At 43.3% G+C, this 20,204-nt stretch overlaps 1 protein-coding gene across 1 annotated transcript in view; it reads right to left on the bottom strand.

The window, feature by feature from the left end:
• mtus2a (microtubule associated tumor suppressor candidate 2a) overlaps nt 1-20,204 on the bottom strand; it is a 229,655-nt gene that overhangs the window by 181,912 nt on the left and 27,539 nt on the right. Inside the window, exon 5 of the mRNA XM_065005061.1 lies at nt 925-1,176. Coding sequence (XP_064861133.1) covers nt 925-1,176 — 252 coding nt within the window. The remainder of the gene's footprint in view (nt 1-924; nt 1,177-20,204) is intronic.

The following is a 20,204-nucleotide window of genomic DNA, read 5'->3' as shown; positions in this document are numbered from 1 at the left end:
CGTAGGTAACGGAGCTCAGGTGCACCCCTTTCCCCAACACACACACACACACACACACACGCTGGTCCCCTGGTGTGACCCTTCTTCCCAATCACCTCAGTCAGACCATTTGATTATCTCTCTGCCGCAACAGTGTTAATGACTGTTAAGAGGATTTACTGTCAAGAGGCACAGTGACTACCTGTTAAGAGGGTTTACTGTCAAGAGGCACAGTGACTACCTGTTAAGAGGATTTACTGTCAAGAGGTACAGTGACTACCTGTTAAGAGGGTTTACTGTCAAGAGGCACAGTGACTACCTGTTAAGAGGATTTACTGTCAAGAGGTACCGTGACTACCTGTTAAGAGGATTTACTGTCAAGAGGCACAGTGACTACCTGTTAAGAGGATTTACTGTCAAGAGGCACAGTGACTACCTGTTAAGAGGATTTACTGTCAAGAGGTACAGTGACTACCTGTTAAATGACTCACTACTGTAGTGACTCTGGATCAGAGAGTCTGTTAAATGACTCACTACTGTAAGTGACTGGATCAGAGAGTTCTGTTAAATGACTCACTACTGTAGTGACTCTGGATCAGAGAGTCTGTTAAATGACTCACTACTGTAGTGACTCTGGATCAGAGAGTCTGTTAAATGACTCACTACTGTAGTGACTCTGGATCAGAGAGTCTGTTAAATGACTCACTACTGTAGTGACTCTGGATCAGAGAGTCTGTTAAATGACTCACTACTGTAAGTGACTCTGGATCAGAGAGTCTGTTAAATGACTCACTACTGTAGTGTCTAGATAGATAGATAGATAGATAGATAGATAGATAGATAGATAGATAGATAGATAGATAGATAGATAGATAGATAGATAGATAGATAGTTAGATAGTTAGATAGTTAGATAGTTAGATAGATATATAGATGAGGTACTCACGTCGACAGGGGTCTGACGGGGAGCTCTCAACAGAGTGGAGAGAGGACACAGATGAGACACTGGAGCTCCGTATGAACCCGAACGCAGCCAGACGTCCAGCTCCAGGGGCTCCAGGGGCTCCAGGGGCTCCAGGAGCTCCAGGGGGGAGACACACCGAGCTGAACCCAGGAGCACGCAGAGCTGACTGGCTGGGGAGCAGAGTCCTGGGGGTCTGGGACGGAGCTGGGGTGGGTGACGGTCTTTGCTGGTCACCTAGAGAGAGTAGAGAAGGGGAAAACTGTCCATCTTGTGGGAAACGAATCACATTTAATGAATAAAGTGTTCTTCAACAACAGCAAGTTGGAAGCTCAACCAAACCTCAGTCAAATCAATGTTTATATATACTATATTATATAGATACTGGGTTGTCTGTTAGGTTCTCTACAGTAGTGGTTTATATAGATACTGGGTTGTCTGTTAGGTTCTCTACAGTAGTGGTTTATATAGATACTGGGTTGTCTGTTAGGTTCTCTACAGTAGTGGTTTATATAGATACTGGGTTGTCTGTTAGGTTCTCTACAGTAGTGGTTTATATAGATACTGGGTTGTCTGTTAGGTTCTCTACAGTAGTGGTTTATATAGATACTGGGTTGTCTGTTAGGTTCTCTACAGTAGTGGTTTATATAGATACTGGGTTGTCTGTTAGGTTCTCTACAGTAGTGGTTTATATAGATACTGAGTTGTCTGTTAGGTTCTCTACACTAGTGGTTTATATAGATACTGGGTTGTCTGTTAGGTTCTCTACAGTAGTGGTTTATATAGATACTGGGTTGTCTGTTAGGTTCTCTACAGTAGTGGTTTATATAGATACTGGGTTGTCTGTTAGGTTCTCTACAGTAGTGGTTTATATAGATACCGGGTTGTCTGTTAGGTTCTCTACAGTAGTGGTTTATATAGATACTGGGTTGTCTGTTAGGTTCTCTACAGTAGACAGTGTGTCTCTGCCCAAGTCAAGATTCTCTAATCAACATTGAAGTGGAACCAAGCTGACTCAGTCTTCCAGTGGAACCAAGCTGACTCAGTCTTCCAGTGGAACCAAGCTGACTCAGTCTTCCAGTGGAACCAAGCTGACTCAGTCTTCCAGTGGAAACAGGAGACAAGGGAAGATAGAAGATGAGGACGACAAGAAGTGGGAAAAGGAGAAAGAGAGGAGTATGGAAAAATAAAGTATTGAGATTTGAGAGTGATAAGGGGGGGTTTCAATTCAATTCAAGGGGCTTTCTTGGCAAAAGGAAAGGAAACGTAGGGAAACGTGTTGACATTGCAAAAGCAAGTGAGGTAGATAATATATAAAGTGAATATATAAAGTGAAATAAACAATAAAAATACAAAAGTGAAATATAAAAATGAACAGTAAACATTACACATACAGAAGTTTCAAAACCATAAAGACATTACAAATGTCATATTATATATATAGAAGTTTCAAAACAATAAAGACATTACAAATGTCATGTTATATATATATATATACAGTGTTGTAACGATGTACAAATGGTTAAAGGAGACAAGGGAAAATAAATAAGCATAAATATGGGTTGTATTTACGATGGTGTTTGTTCTTCACTGGTTGCCCTTTTCTCGTGACAACAGGTCACAAATCTTGCTGCTGTGATGGCACACTGTGGAGTTTATCAAAATTGGGTTTGTTTTCAAATTCTTTGTGGACCTGTGTAATCTGAGGGAAATATGTCTCTCTAATATGGTCATACATTGGACAGGAGGTAAGGAAGTGCAGCTCAGTTTCCACCTCATTTTGTGGGCAGTGAGCACATAGCTGGCCTTCTTGAGAGCTGTCTGCCTACGGCGGCCTTTCTCAATAGCAAAGCTATGCTCACTGAGTCTGTACATAGTCAAAGCTTTCCTTAATTTTGGTCAGTCACATGGTGGACAGGTATTCTGCCATTGTGTACTCTCTGTTTAAGGCCAAATAGCATTCTGAAGTCTCTGTTGTTTTGTTAATTCTTTCCAATGTGTCAAGTAATTATCTTTTGTTTTCTCATGATTTGATTGGGTCTAATTGTGCTGCTGTCCTGGGGCTCTGTTCACAAACACAACCAGGACCAGCCTGACAGGGGACTCTCTCCAGGTTCATCTCTCTGTAGAGTGATGGCTTTGTTATGAAGGTTTGGGAATCGCTTCCTTTTAGGTTGTTGTAGAATTGAATGGCTCTTTTCTGGATTTTGATAATTAGTTGGTATCGGCCTAATTCTGCTCTGCATGCATTATTTGGTGTTCTACGTTGTACACGGAGGATATTTTTGCAGAATTCTGCATGCAGAGTCTCAATTTGGTGTTTGTCCCATTTTGTGAAGTCTTGGTTGGTGAGCGGACCCCAGACCTCTACAACCATAAAGGGCAATGGGCTCTATGACTGATTCAAGTATTTTTAGCCAGATCTCATTGGTATGTTGAATTTTATGTTCCTATTGATGGCGTAGAATGCCCTTCTTGCTTTGTCTCTCAGTTAAGTTTCACAGCTTTGTGGAAGTTACCTGTGGCGCTGATGTTTAGGCTAAGGTATGTATAGTGTTTTGTGTGCTCTAGAGCAATGGTGTCTAGATGGAATTTGTATTTGTGGTCCTGGCGACTGGACCTTTTAGGACACCATTATTTTGGTCTTACTGAGATTTACTGTCAGGCCCAGGTCTCTGGCAGAATCTGTGCAGAATATCTAGGTGATGCTGTAGCCCTCATTGGTTGGTGACAGAAGCACCAGATCATCAGCAAACAGCAGACATTTGACTTTGGATTCAGATTCTAGTAGGGTGAGGCCAGGTGCTGCAGACTCTAGTGCCCGCGCTAATTCATTGATATATATGTTGAAGAGGGTGGGGCTTAAGCTGCATCCCTGCCTCACCCTACGGCCTTTTTTTTTTTTTTTTTTGTACTTCCGGGTTGGAGCGGCGGTCGCATCCCGAACGCTCGTCCGCAGGTAGTATAATCCTTTTCATTACATTTCATTACATTTCATTATAGTACAACGGTTTGATTTGTCTAATCTTTAGCAATTTCTTCTTAGCTAACACATAGCCGTCTTTGTATCAAAGATAATTGCGTAATGATCGTATTTCGTCAATGCGTAACGTAGTGCACTGCTATCTGCCCAGCAGCTAGCCAGCTAGCCAGCTAGCAAACGTCCACCGTCTTCCGAATAGCAGCACTGTAAAAACTATTACACTCAACTGAGCGACTTGATTAATGTAGTGTTAGCTAGCTACATAGTTGTCTTTGCTGTCTTCGTATCAAGATAATTGTGTAGTTTAGCGTGTGTAGTCTTAGAGTGATTATCTTAATTTACTGAGGTTAGCTAGCCAGCTATTTGTCGTCCTTAACGTAGGAGACACTGCTAGCTAGCCAACAGCTAGCCAACGTCTACCGAATAGAACTTCCTCACTCAACAACCGGTCGCATTCCGCTTCGCTCCACAGGTAGTATCACATTTTCATTTCATTCATTACAGTACAACGGTTTGATTTGTTTGATCGTAGCTAGCTACATAGCTAGCTACATAACCCATCTTTGTATCAAAGATAATTGTGTAGTCTAGAGCGATTTTCTAGGTTAGCTAGCCAGCTATTGTCGTTCTTTTAGCAAGCGTAACGTAATCAACACTGCTAGCTAGCCAGCTAGCCCCCGAATAGCAGCACTGTAGAAACTATCACACTCAACGGAGCGACTTGATTAGTGTAGTGCCAACAACGCAGCCACTACCAGCTAGCCTACAAAGTCAACAACGCAGCCACTGCCAGCTAGCCTACTTCAGCAGTACTGTATCATTTTAATCATTTTAGTCAATAAGATTCTTGCTACGTAAGCTTAACTCCTGAACATTCGAGACGTGTAGTCCACTTGTCCTTCCAATCTCCTTTGCATTAGCGTAGCCTCTTCTGTAGCTTGTCAACTATGTGTCTGTCTATCCCTGTTCTCTCCTCTCTGCACAGACCATACAAACGCTCCACACCGCGTGGCCGCGGCCACCCTAATCTGGTGGTCCCAGCGCGCACGACCCACGTGGAGTTCAGGTCTCCGGTAGCCTCTGGAACTGCCGATCTGCGGCCAACAAGGTAGAGTTCATCTCAGCCTATGCCTCCCTCCAGTCCCTCGACTTCTTGGCACTGACGGAAACATGGATCACCACAGATAACACTGCTACTCCTACTGCTCTCTCTTCGTCCGCCCACGTGTTCTCGCACACCCGAGAGCTTCTGGTCAGCGGGGGTGGTGGCACCGGGATCCTCATCTCTCCCAAGTGGTCATTCTCTCTTTCTCCCCTTACCCATCTGTCTATCGCCTCCTTTGAATTCCATGCTGTCACAGTTACCAGCCCTTTCAAGCTTAACATCCTTATCATTTATCGCCCTCCAGGTTCCCTCGGAGAGTTCATCAATGAGCTTGATGCCTTGATAAGCTCCTTTCTGAGACGGCTCACCTCTCACAGTTCTGGGCGACTTTAACCTCCCCGTCTACCTTTGACTCATTCCTCTCTTCCTCCTTCTTTCCACTCCTCTCCTCTTTTGACCTCACCCTCTCACCTTCCCCCTACTCACAAGGCAGGCAATACGCTCGACCTCATCTTTACTAGATGCTGTTCTTCCACTAACCTCACTGCAACTCCCTCCAAGTCTCCGACCACTACCTTGTATCCTTTTCCCTCTCGCTCTCATCAACACTTCCTGCCCCTACTCGGATGGTATCGCGCCGTCCCAACCTTCGCTCTCTCTCCCCGCTCTCTCTCCTCTTCCATCCTATCATCTCTTCCCTCTGCTCAAACCTTCTCCAACCTATCTCCTGATTCTGCCTCCTCAACCCTCCTCTCCTCCCTTTCTGCATCCTTTGACTCTCTATGTCCCCTATCCTCCAGGCCGGCTCGGTCCTCCCCTCCCGCATCCGTGGCTCGACGACTCATTGCGAGCTCACAGAACAGGGCTCCGGGCAGCCGAGCGGAAATGAAGGAAAATCTCGCCTCCCTGCGGACCTGGCATCCTTTCACTCCCTCCTCTCTACATTTTCCTCTTCTGTCTCTGCTGCTAAAGCCACTTTCTACCACTCTAAATTCCAAGCATCTGCCTCTAACCTAGGAAGCTCTTTGCCACCTTCTCCACCCTCCTGAATCCTCCTCCCCCTCCCCCCTCCTCCCTCTCTGCAGATGACTTCGTCAACCATTTTGAAAAGAAGGTCGGCGACATCAATCCTCGTTTGCTAAGTCAAACGACACCGCTGGTTCTGCTCACACTGCCCTACCCTGTGCTCTGACCTCTTTCTCCCCTCTCTCTCCAGATGAAATCTCGCGTCTTGTGACGGCCGGCCGCCCAACAACTTGCCTGCTTGACCCTATCCCTCCTCTCTTCTCCAGACCATTTCCGGAGACCTTCTCCCTTACCTCACCTCGCTCATCAACTCATCCCTGACCGCTGGCTACGTCCCTTCCGTCTTCAAGAGAGCGAGAGTTGCACCCCTTCTGAAAAACCTACACTCGATCCCTCCGATGTCAACAACTACAGACCAGTATCCCTTCTTTCTTTTCTCTCCAAAACTCTTGAGCGTGCCGTCCTTGGCCAGCTCTCCCGCTATCTCTCTCAGAATGACCTTCTTGATCCAAATCAGTCAGGTTTCAAGACTAGTCATTCAACTGAGACTGCTCTTCTCTGTATCACGGAGGCGCTCCGCACTGCTAAAGCTAACTCTCTCTCCTCTGCTCTCATCCTTCTAGACCTATCGGCTGCCTTCGATACTGTGAACCATCAGATCCTCCTCTCCACCCTCTCAGAGTTGGGCATCTCCGGCGCGGCCCACGCTTGGATTGCGTCCTACCTGACAGGTCGCTCCTACCAGGTGGCGTGGCGAGAATCTGTCTCCTCACCACGCTCTCACCACTGGCGTCCCCCAGGGCTCTGTTCTAGGCCCTCTCCTATTCTCGCTATACACCAAGTCACTTGGCTCTGTCATAACCTCACATGGTCTCTCCTATCATTGCTATGCAGACGACACACAATTCATCTCTCCTTTCCCCTTCTGATGACCAGGTGGCGAATCGCATCTCTGCATGTCTGGCAGACATATCAGTGTGGATGACGGATCACCACCTCAAGCTGAACCTCGGCAAGACGGAGCTGCTCTTCCTCCCGGGGAAGGACTGCCCGTTCCATGATCTCGCCATCACGGTTGACAACTCCATTGTGTCCTCCTCCCAGAGCGCTAAGAACCTTGGCGTGATCCTGGACAACACCCTGTCGTTCTCAACTAACATCAAGGCGGTGGCCCGTTCCTGTAGGTTCATGCTCTACAACATCCGCAGAGTACGACCCTGCCTCACACAGGAACGGCGCAGGTCCTAATCCAGGCACTTGTCATCTCCCGTCTGGATTACTGCAACTCGCTGTTGGCTGGGCTCCCTGCCTGTGCCATTAAACCCCTACAACTCATCCAGAACGCCGCAGCCCATCTGGTGTTCAACCTTCCCAAGTTCTCTCACGTCACCCCGCTCCTCCGCTCTCTCCCACTGGCTTCCAGTTGAAGCTCGCATCCGCTACAAGACCATGGTGCTTGCCTACGGAGCTGTGAGGGGAACGGCACCTCAGTACCTCCAGGCTCTGATCAGGCCCTACACCCAAACAAGGGCACTGCGTTCATCCACCTCTGGCCTGCTCGCCTCCCTACCACTGAGAAGTACAGTTCCCGCGCAGCCCAGTCAAAACTGTTCGCTGCTCTGGCCCCCAATGGTGGAACAAACTCCCTCACGACGCCAGGATGAAGAGTCAATCACCACCTTCCGGAGACACCTGAAACCCCACCTCTTTAAGGAATACCTAGGATAGGATAAAGTAATCCTTCTCACCCCCCCCCTTAAAAGATTTAGATGCACTATTGTAAAGTGGCTGTTCCACTGGATGTCTTAAGGTGAACGCACCAATTTGTAAGTCGCTCTGGATAAGAGCGTCTGCTAAATGACTTAAATGTAAATGTAAATGGCCCTGTGGGAAGAAATGTGTGTGATTTTTGCCAATTTTAACCGCACACTTGTTGTTTGTGTACATGGATTTTATAATGTCATATGTTTTACCCCCAACACCACTTTCCATCAATTTGTATAGCAGACCCTCATGCCAAATTTTGAAATCAACAAATCATGAGAAGACTTTGCCTTTGTTTTGTTTTTTTTGTTTGTCAATTAGGGTGTGCAGGTGAATACATGGTCTGTTGTACGGTAATTTGGTAAAAAGCCAATTTGACATTTGCTCAGTACATTGTTTTCATTAAGGAAATGTACGAGTCTGCTGTTAATAATAATGCAGAGGATTTTCCCAAGGTTACTGTTGACGCATATCCCACGGTAGTTGTTGGGGTTGAATTTGTCTCCACTTTTGTGGATTGGGGTGATCAGTCCTTGGTTCCAAATATTGGGGAAGATGCCAGAGCTAAGGATGATGTTAAAGAGTTTTAGTATAGCCAATTGGAATTTGTTGTCTGTATATTTGATCATTTTGTTGAGGATACCATCAACACCACATGCCTTTTTGGGTTGGAGGGTTTTTATTTTGTCCTTTAGCTCATTTTTTGCTCTCTCTCTCTCTCTCTCTCTCTCTCTCTCTCTCTCTCTCTCTCTCTCTCACTCTCTCACTCTCTTCTGCCTTTCTCTAAGCTGCTGGGTGAATGTACAAGCCCCCTCCCCAGCTAGAGCCACTAATTCTGGCCACAGAGATAAGACAGACAGCCCTCTGGTCTCTGTGTGTGTGTGTGTGTGTGCGTGTGTGTGTGTGTGTGTGTGTGTGTGTGTGTGTGTGTGTGTGTGTGTGTGCACTTCTCCATTAGGCATAGCTGTGTGCTTCAATGCACTGTACTGTAATAACAGCACTCAAACAGAGAGAGCGAGAGAGAGCGAGAGAGATAGGAGGAGGGAGGAGGAGAGGAGAAGGAGAGGGGAGAGAGAGGAGATAGAAGGAGAGGGAGAGAGAGGAGATAGAGGGAGATAGGAGGAGGAGAGAGAGAGGGAGATAGAAGGAGAGGGAGAGAGAGAGATAGGAGGAGGGAGAGAGAGGGAGATAGAGGGAGATAGGAGGAGGAGAGAGAGAGGGAGATAGAAGGAGAGGGAGAGAGAGAGATAGGGAGAGGGAGAGAGAGAGGGAGATAGAGAGAGATATAGGGAGAGGGAGAGAGAGAGGAGGAGAGAGGAGAGGAGAGGGAGAGAGAAGGAGATAGAGAGGGAGATATAGGGAGAGGGGGAGAGAGAGAGGGAGAGGGAGAGAACAGGGAGATAGAGGGAGAGAGAGAGAGAGATAGGGAGAGGGAGAGATATAGGGAGAGGGAGAGAGAGAGGGAGAGAGAGAGGAGAGGGAGAGGAGAGAGGGAGAGAGAGGAAGAGAGAGACAGAGCGAGAGAGAGAGAGAGAGGGAGAGAGAGAGAGCGATAGAGGGAGAGCGAGAGAGTGAGGCAAAGAGAGAGAATTAGAGAGAGAGGGTGAGATGGAGATGGAAGGAGAGAAAGGAACTCATATGCCAAATGATCCCCTCATAAAATACACCCCCACATCCACTCAACCATCCCTCCCTCCCTCCCTAACTCCCTCCATCTGTCTCCAGTTCTGCATCAGGGGCTTTGTTAATAAAATTGCGGGCAACGTTTTCTGACTTACTAAAGCTACACCCTTCCTCCTTCTCTCCTTCTGTATCCTTCTGAAATAAGAAGGAAGTCTTTCCCCAACCCATTACCACAAAAATGCTTTCATCCGTAGAGCGGATTTCCCAATGTGACCAATGTCTACCCTCTACGACCAGGTACACCTCTACAAAGCGACAGAGCCAACCTGGACTCTTGAAAAGACATCAGACTCAACCGCACCCTCAGCACAGGAGCAACAGAGCGATGATCGCCCCGCCCAGACCTGCAAGACCCTCCCAGACCTTCATCGAGAGGACCTGCAAGACCCTCCCAGACCTTCATCGAGAGGACCTGCAAGACCCTCCCAGACCTTCATCGAGAGGACCTGCAAGACCCTCCCAGACCTTAATCGAGAGGACCTGCAAGACCCTCCCAGACCTTCATCGAGAGGACCTGCAAGACCCTCCCAGACCTTCATCGAGAGAACCTGCAAGACCCTCCCAGACCTTCATCGAGAGGACCTGCAAGACCCTCCCAGACCTTCATCGAGAGGACCTGCAAGACCCTCCCAGACCTTCATCGAGAGGACCTGCAAGACCCTCCCAGACCTTCATCGAGAGGACCTGCAAGACCCTCCCAGACCTTCATCGAGAGGACCTGCAAGACCCTCCCAGACTTTCATCGAGAGGACCTGCAAGACCCTCCCAGACCTTTATCGAGAGGACCTGCAAGACCCTCCCAGACCTTCAACGAGAGGACCTGCAAGACCCTCCCAGACCTTCATCGAGAGGACCTGCAAGACCCTCCCAGACCTTCATCGAGAGGACCTGCAAGACCCTCCCAGACCTTCAACGAGAGGACCTGCAAGACCCTCCCAGACCTTCATCGAGAGGACCTGCACCCGGAGGATCCAAGCCAAGAGGACTTACACCCAGACCACAGCATCACCATCCCCACCCCCACCCCAACCAGTCAACCCCCCACAAACAAACCCTGGCCACACCCTATATACAGTAGCTTGCAAAAAGTATTCACCCGCATTTCTCCTATTTTGTTGCCTTACAACCTGGAATTAAAATAGCTGGAAGACTGAAACAGGTTTCCCTCAAGAATTTCCCTGTATTTAGCACCATCCATCATTGCTTCAATTCTGACCAGTTTCCAGTCCCTGCCAATGAAAAACAATGGTGGATGGTGAATGGATGGTGTTCTCGGGGTGATGAAAGGTGTTGGGTTTGCGCCAGACATAGCATTTTCCTTGATGGCCAAAAAGCTCAATTTTATTCTTATCTGACCAGAGTACCTTCTTCCATATGTTTGGGGAGTCTCCCACATGCCTTTTGGAAAACACCAAATGTGTTTGCTTATTTTTTTTCTTTAAACAATGGCTTTTCTCTGGCCACTCTTCCGTAAATCCCAGCTCTGTGGAGTGTATGGCTTAAAGTGATCCTATGTACAGATACTCTAATCTCACTGTGGAGCTTTGCAGCTCCTTCAGGGTTATATTTGGTCTCTTTGTTGCCTCTCTGATTAATGTCCCCCTTTCCTGGTCTCTGAGTTTTGTTGGGTGGTCCTCTCTTGGCAGGTTTGTTGTGGTGCCATGTTTTAAATAATGGATTTAATGTTGCTCCGTGGGATGTTCAAAGTTTCTGATATTTTTTTATAACCAAACCCTGATCTGTACTTCTCCACAACTTTGTCCCTGACCTGTTTGGAGAGCTCCTTGGTCTTTATGGTGCCCCTTGCTTAGTGGTGTTGCCCCTTGCTTAGTGGTGTTGCAGACTCTGGGGCCTTTCAGAACAGGTGTATATATATATACTGAGATCATGTGACAGATCATGTGACACATTGATTGCACACAGGTGGACTTTATTTAACTAATTATGTGACTTCAGAAGGTAATTGGTTGCACCAAATCTTATTTTGGGGCTTCATAGCAAAGGGGGTGAATACATATGCACGCACCACTTTTCTGCTAATTATTATTTATTTTTTTCACTTCACTAATTTGGACTATTTTTTAAAACAAACAACAACAACGAAGAGGAGATGTAAATGAAAATGTATGGATAAATTATTATTATTATTATTATTATTATCCAATCTTGATCAAATTGGTGGAATCAACTAGTGGACTACCACAACCCACTGGGTTCTAATCTGAAACACAACCGAAACAAAACAGCAAATGCATCCAACAAATGTGTAGAGTCACAATCCTGATGTAGTCATTGTGTGCTATGAATATGGGACCAAATACTAAACTTTTATCACTTTTTAATACACATATAAGTGAATTTTGTCCGAATACTTTTGGTCAAATTAAAGCTAACAGTCTGCATTTTATCCTCATAGGCATTGTCACACCCTGAACGTAGAGCTTTTTATGTCTCTATTTTGGTCAGGATGTGATTTGGGTGGGCATTCTATGTTATTTTTTCTGTTTTGTATTTCTTTGTTTTGGCCGGGTATGGTTCTCAATCAGGGACAGCTGTCTATCGTTGTCTCTGATTGGGAACCATACTTAGGTAGCTTTTTCCCACCTATGTTTGGTAGGTAGTTGCTTTCTGTACCTGACAGGACTGTTTCGGTTTCGTTTATTCACCTTGTTATTTTGTTTCAGTGGTCAGTTCAATAAAAGTCATGAACACTTATCACGCTGCGCTTTGGTCCGATTCCTCCTCATCCAACGACGACACCCGTTACAGGCATTGTATCATTTCAAATCCATAGTGCAGAGCCAAAACAACAAAACATGTGTCCCAATAGTTTTGGAGCTCACTGTCAACAAATTGTCAAGGGAATTAGAGCATTCCGCAACACCTGGCTTACTAGAATCTGAAGTCAAATGTCCCCAACCAATTAGGGCCAACAGCATCACCTAGATCTTCTGCACAGATTCTGACCGACCTGGGCCCTGACAGTAAATCTCAGTAATACACAAATAATGGTGTTACAAAAAAGGTCCAGTTGCCATGACCACAAATATAGATACAAATATAAATGATATCACTGTGGAAGAGGTGATTATTTTTTTGTTATCTATCAACAAACCACCAGGGTCTGATAACTTGGATGGAAAATTATTGAGGTCTAATAGTAGACTTTTGGGGAAAATTTGTGTTCGACCAGATATAATACAATTTTTACTGCAAACAACAGATTTTCAGCATTCTTATAGGGAAGGACATTCAACAAGCACAGCACTTACACAAATAACTGATGAACGGCTGAGAGAAATTGATGATAAACAGATTGTGGGAGCTGTTTTTTTAAACTTCAGTGCGGCTTTTGACATTATCGATCATGGTCTGCTGCTGGAAAAACGTAGGTGTTATGGCTTTACAACCCTTGCTATATTTGTCATGTATTCTCCCTCTCACTAGACAGCTGATTATTACACACACCTGTCACCATCGTCACTCGCACCAGCGCTTACTGACACTCACCTGGACTCCATCACCTCCTTGATTATCTGTCCTATTTATGTCACGCTTTACACCCCCTGCTATAATGTGGATAAAGAGTTACCTGTCTAACGGAACACAGAGGGTGTTCTTTAATGGAACCCTCTCCAACATAATCCAAGTAGAATCAGGAATTCCCCAGGGTAGCTGTCTAGGCCCCTTACTTTTGTTTTTTACTTTTTTTTTTTACAAATGACATGTCACTGGCTTTGAGTAAAGCTAGTTTTGCAGATGACTCAACACTATACACGTCAGCCACTAAAGCGAGTGAAATCACTGCAACATCTAACAAAGAGCTGCAGTTTGTTTCAAAATGGGTGGCAAGAAATAGGTTTGTCCTAAATATTTCTAAAATTAAAGTCATTGTATTTGGGACAAATCATTAATGAAACTGTAAACCTCAACTAAACCTGTAAACCTGTAAACCTCAACTAATTTAAACTGTCATGGTCAAAACATATTGTTACAACAGTAGCTAAGATTGGGAGAAGTATGTCCATAATAAAGCGCTAATCTACCATCTTAACAACACTATCAACAAGGCAGGTTCTCCAGGCCCTAGTTTCTACCTTCTTAACAGCACTATCAACAAGGCAGGTCCTACAGGCCCTAGTTTCTACCTTCTTAACAGCACTATCAACAAGTCAGGTTCTCCAGGCCCTAGTTTCTACCTTCTTAACAGCACTATCAACAAGGCAGGTCCTACAGGCCCTAGTTTCTACCTTCTTAACAGCACTATCAACAAGTCAGGTCCTACAGGCCCTAGTTTCTACCTTCTTAACAACACTATCAACAGGGCAGGTCCTACAGGTCCTAGTTTTGTCGCACCTGGACTACTGTTCAGTCGTCTGGTCAGGTGCCATCAAGAGGGACCTCTGAAAATTACAATTGGCTCAGAACAGGGCAGCACGGCTGGCCCTTAAATATACACAGAGAGCTAACATTAATAATATGCATGTCAATCTCTCAAGGCTCAAAGTGGAGGAGAGACTGACTTCATCAATAAAACAAACAGAGCAAACTAGAATGCTATTTGGCCCTAAACAGAGAGTACACAGTGGCAGAATACCTGACCACTGTGACTGACCCATTAAACTTAAGGAAAGCTTTGACTATGTACAGACTCAGTGAGCATAGCCTTGCTATTGAGAAAGGCCGCCGTAGGCAGACCTGGTCTTCAAGAGAAGACAGGCTATGACCACACTGCCCACAGAATGAGGTGGAAACTGAGCTGCACTTCCTAACCTCCTGCCAAATGTGTGTCCATATTAGAGACACATATTTCCATAGACCCACAAAGAATTTGAAAACAAATCTACTTTTGATAAACTCAAACATCTTATTGGGTGAAATACCACAGTGTGCCATCACAGCAGCAAGATTGTGACCTGTTGCCACAAGAAAAGGGCAACCAGTGAAGAACAGATACAATTTTAAATACAACCCATATTTATATTTATTTATTCTCCCTTTTGTACTATTTGCACATAATATGTATATATATGACTTTTGTCATTTCTGTATTATTTTGGAACTTTTGTTAGCGTAAAGTTCACAGGTAATTTATATTGTTAATTTCATTTTTGTTTATTGTCTAGTTCACTTACTTTGGAAATGTTAACGTGTGTTTCCAATTACAATAAAGCCCTTAAATTGAATTGAATTGAGAGAGGGACAGAGAGAGAGAGAGCGAGGGACAGAGTTAGGGAGGGACAGAGAGAGAGAGCGAGGGACAGAGTTAGGGAGAGACAGAGAGAGCGAGGGACAGAGTTAGGGGGACAGAGAGAGAGAGAGCGAGGGACAGAGTTAGGGAGAGACAGAGAGAGCGAGGGACAGAGTTAGGGAGAGACAGAGAGCGAGGGACAGAGTTAGGGAGAGACAGAGAGAGCGAGGGACAGAGTTAGGGAGAGACAGAGAGAGAGCGAGGGACAGAGTTAGAGAGGGACAGAGAGAGAGAGGACAGAGTTAGGAGAGACAGAGAGAGAGGGGGACAGAGTTAGGGAGAGACAGAGACAGAGAGAGCGAGGGACAGAGTTAGGGAGAGACAGAGAGAGCGAGGGACAGAGTTAGGGAGAGACAGAAAGAGCGAGGGACAGAGTTAGGGAGAGACAGAGAGAGCGAGGGACAGAGTTAGGGAGAGACAGAGAGAGAGAGGGACAGAGTTAGGGAGAGACAGAGAGAGAGGGGGACAGAGTTAGGGAGGGACAGAGAGAGAGAGAGAGGGACAGAGTTAGGGAGAGACAGAGAGAGCGAGGGACAGAGTTAGGGAGGGACAGAGAGAGAGAGAGCGAGGGACAGAGTTAGGGAGAGACAGAGAGAGCGAGGGACAGAGTTAGGGAGAGACAGAGAGAGCGAGGGACAGAGTTAGGGAGAGACAGAGAGAGTGAGGGACAGAGTTAGGGAGAGACAGAGAGAGAGAGGGACAGAGTTAGGGAGAGACAGAGAGAGAGAGGGGGACAGAGTTAGGGAGAGACAGAGAGAGAGAGGGACAGAGTTAGGGAGATACAGAGAGAGCGAGGGACAGAGTTAGGAGAGACGGAGAGAGAGGGACAGAGTTAGGAGATCTTTGTGGGCTATACTCGGCCTTGTCTCAGGATGGTAAGTTGGTGGTTGAAGATATCCCTCTAGTGGTGTGGGGGCTGTGCTTTGGCAAAGTGAGTGGGGTTATATCCTTCCTGTTTGGCCCTGTCCGGGGTGTCCTCGGATGGGGCCACAGTGTCTCCCTGACCCCTCCTGTCTCAGCCTCCAGTATTTATGCTGCAGTAGTTTATGTGTCGGGGGCTAGGGTCAGTTTGTTATATCTGAGTACTTCTCCTGTCCTATTCGGTGTCCTGTGTGAATCTAAGTGTGCATTCTCTAATTCTCTCCTTCTCTCTTTCTTTCTCTCTCGGAGGACCTGAGCCCTAGGACCATGCCCCAGGACTACCTGACATGATGACTCCTTGCTGTCCCCAGTCCACCTGGCCATGCTGCTGCTCCAGTTTCAACTGGCCTGGGCCCTAGGACCATGTCCCAGGACTACCTGACATGATGACTCCTTGCTGTCCCCAGTCCACCTGACTGTGCTGCTGCTCCAGTTTCAACTGTTCTGCCTTATTATTATTCGACCATGCTGGTCATTTATGAACATTTGAACATCTTGGTCATGTTCTGTTATAATCTCTACCCGGCACAGCCAGAAGAGGACTGGCCACCCCACATAGCCTGGTTCCTCTCTAGGTTTCTTCCTAGGTTTTGGCCTTTCTAGGGAGTTTTTCCTAGCCACCGTGCTTTTACACCTGCATTGTTTGCTGTTTGGGGTTTTAGGCAGGGTTTCTGTACAGCACTTTGAGATATCAGCTGATGTACGAAGGGCTATATAAATACATTTGATTTGATTTGATTTGAGTTAGGGAGAGAAAGAGAGAGAGAGGAACAGAGTTAGGGAGAGACAGAGAGACAGAGGGGCAGAGTTAGGGAGAGACAGAGAGAGCGAGGGACAGAGTTAGGGAGAGACAGGGAGACTGAGGGACAGAGTTAGGGAGAGACAGAGAGACAGAGGGACAGAGTTAGGGAGAGACAGAGAGACAGAGGGGCAGAGTTAGGGAGAGACAGAGAGATTATTATACTATATTAACCCTATAGTACTATTATACTATATTAACCCTATACTACTATTATACTATATCAACCCTATACTACTATTATACTATATTAACCCTATACTACTATTATACTATATTAACCATATACTACTATTATACTATATTAACCCTAACCCTATAGTACTAGTATACTATATTAACCCTATACTACTATTATACTATATTAACCCTATAGTACTATTATACTATATTAACCCTATACTACTATTATAAAATATTAACCCTATACTACTATTACACTATATTAACCCTATACTACTATTATACTATATTAACCCTATACTACTATTATACTATATTAACCCTATACTACTATTATACTATATTAACCCTATACTACTATTATACTATATTAACCCTATACTACTATTATACTATATTAACCCTAACCCTATACTACTATTATACTATATTAACCTTATACTACTATAATACTATATTAACCCTATACTAATATAATACTATATTAACCCCTATACTACTATTATACTATATTAACCTAACCCTATACTACTATAATACTATATTAACCCTATACTACTATTATACTATATTAACCCTATAGTACTATTATATTATATTAACCATATACTACTATTATACTACATTAACCCTATACTACCATTATACTACATTAACCCTATACTACCATTATACTATATTAACCCTATACTACTATTATACTATATTAAACCTATTCTACTATTATACTACATGAACCCTAACCCTATAGTACTATTATACTATATTAACCCTATACTACTATTATACTACATTAACCCTAACCCTATACTACTATTATACTATATTAACCCTAACCCTATACTACGATTATACTATATTAACCCTATACTACTATTATACTATATTAACCCTAACCCTATACTACTATTATTCTATATTAACCCTATACTATTATAATACCATATTAACCCTATACTACTATTATACTATATTAACCCTATACTACTATTATACTATATTAACCCTATACTATTATAATACTATATTAACCCTATACTACTATTATACCATATTAACCCTATACTACTATTATACTATATTAACCCTATACTACTATTATACTATATTAACCCTATACTACTATTATACTATATTAACCTATACTACTATTATACTATATTAACCCTATACTACTATTATACTATATTAACCCTATACTACTATTATACTACATTAACCCTATAGTACTATTATACTATATTAACCCTATACTACTATTATACTATATTAACCCTATACTACTATTATACTATATTAACCTATACTACTATTATACTATATTAACCCTATACTACTATTATACTATATTAACCCTATACTAATATTATACTATATTAATCCTAACCCTATACTACTATTATACTATATTAACCCTATAGTACTATTATACTATATTAACCCTAACCCTATACTACTATTATACTATATTAACCCTATACTACTATTATACTATATTAACCCTAACCCTATACTACTATTATACTATATTAACGCTATACTACTATTATACTATATTAACCCTATACTACTATTATACTATATTAACCTATACTACTATTATACTATATTAACCCTATAGTACTATTATACTATATTAACCTAACCTATACTACTATAATACTATATTAACCTATACTACTATTATACTATATTTACCCTATACTACTATTATACTATATTAACCCTATACTACTATTATACTATATTAACCCTATACTACTATTATACTATATTAACCCTATACTACTATTATACTATATTAACCCTAACCCTATACTACTATTTTACTATATTAACCCTATAGTACTATTATACTATATTAACCCTAACCCTATACTACTATAATACTATATTAACCCTATACTACTATTATACTATATTTAACCCTATACTACTATTATACTATATTAACCCTATACTACTATTATACTATATTAACCTATACTACTATTATATTAACCCTATACTACTATTATACTATATTAACCCTAACCCTATACTACTATTATACTATATTAACGCTATACTACTATTATACTATATTAACCTATACTACTATTATACTATATTAACCCTATACTACTATTATACTATATTAACCCTATACTACTATTATACTATATTAACCCTAACCTATACTACTATTATACTATATTAACGCTATACTACTATTATACTATATTAACCCTATACTACTATTATACTATATTTACCCTATACTACTATTATACTATATTAACCCTATACTACTATTATACTATATTAACCCTATACTACTATTATACTATATTAACCCTATAGTACTATTATACTATATTAACCCTATACTACTATTATACTATATTAACCCTATACTACTATTATACTATATTAACCCTATACTAATATTATACTATATTAACCCTATACTACTATTATACTATATTAACCCTATACTACTATTATACTATATTAACCCTATACTACTATTATACTATATTAACCCTATAGTACTATTATACTATATTAACCCTAACCCTATACTACTATTATACTATATTAACCCTATAGTACTATTATACTATATTAACCCTATAGTACTATTATACTATATTAACCCTATAGTACTATTATACTATATTAACCCTAACCCTATACTACTATTATACTATATTAACCCTATAGTACTATTATACTATATTAACCCTATAGTACTATTATACTATATTAACCCTAACCCTATACTACTATTATACAATATTAACCCTAACCCTATACTACTATTATACTATATTAACCCTATTCTACCGCAAAATAATAACACAGTGAACTGTTAACAAATGACAGGCCACTGCTCTTCACTGAGCTGTTATCAAATAAACACTGTAGCTTCAGTATGCATGCCAGCCTAGACTCTAACCATGGGTCAGAGGGAGGGAGGGAGGGAGGGAGGGAGGGAGGGAGGGAAAAAGGGGAGGGAGGGAGAGAGAGAGGAGGGGGGATAGAGAGAGAGCTTCAGTATGCATGCCAGTCTCCAACCATGCTCCAAAGGGAGAGAGAGGGGGGAGGAAGGAGAGAGATATGGGAGAGAGATATGGGAGAGAGAAAGAGAGGGTGGGGAGAGAGTGAGAGCTTCAGTGTGCTTGCCAGCATAGCCTCCAACGATGGGCCAAAGGGAAGAGGAGAGAGCATCACTGCCAGATTGTGAGCTCAGCCCCTTCTTCCTTCCTCCTTCTACCCAGGATCCAGGTCCTTTTGCTGAGCCACCAGCTGTACTCAAGCCCCCTGTCTGGACCTGGGCCTAGTCTGCTGTGGGTGCAAAGCCATGGAAAGACATACACACTACAAACAGCATATGTAATGTAATGCATGTCCTGTATATGACTGTGCCTGTATATGATACAGTGTGTGAAGGCAGGGCTCAGGGCTTGGGTGTGCACACACACGCACGCACGCACGCACGCACGCACGCACGCACTCACGCACTCACTCACTCACTCACTCACTCACTCACTCACTCACTCACTCA

The sequence above is a fragment of the Oncorhynchus nerka genome, linkage group LG19 (genome assembly GCF_034236695.1).
Source record: "Oncorhynchus nerka isolate Pitt River linkage group LG19, Oner_Uvic_2.0, whole genome shotgun sequence".
In the NCBI taxonomy this organism is placed as follows: Eukaryota; Metazoa; Chordata; class Actinopteri; order Salmoniformes; family Salmonidae; genus Oncorhynchus; species Oncorhynchus nerka.
Note: the sequence above shows the minus strand (reverse complement) of the source record. Positions and strands in the feature narration are given on the sequence as shown.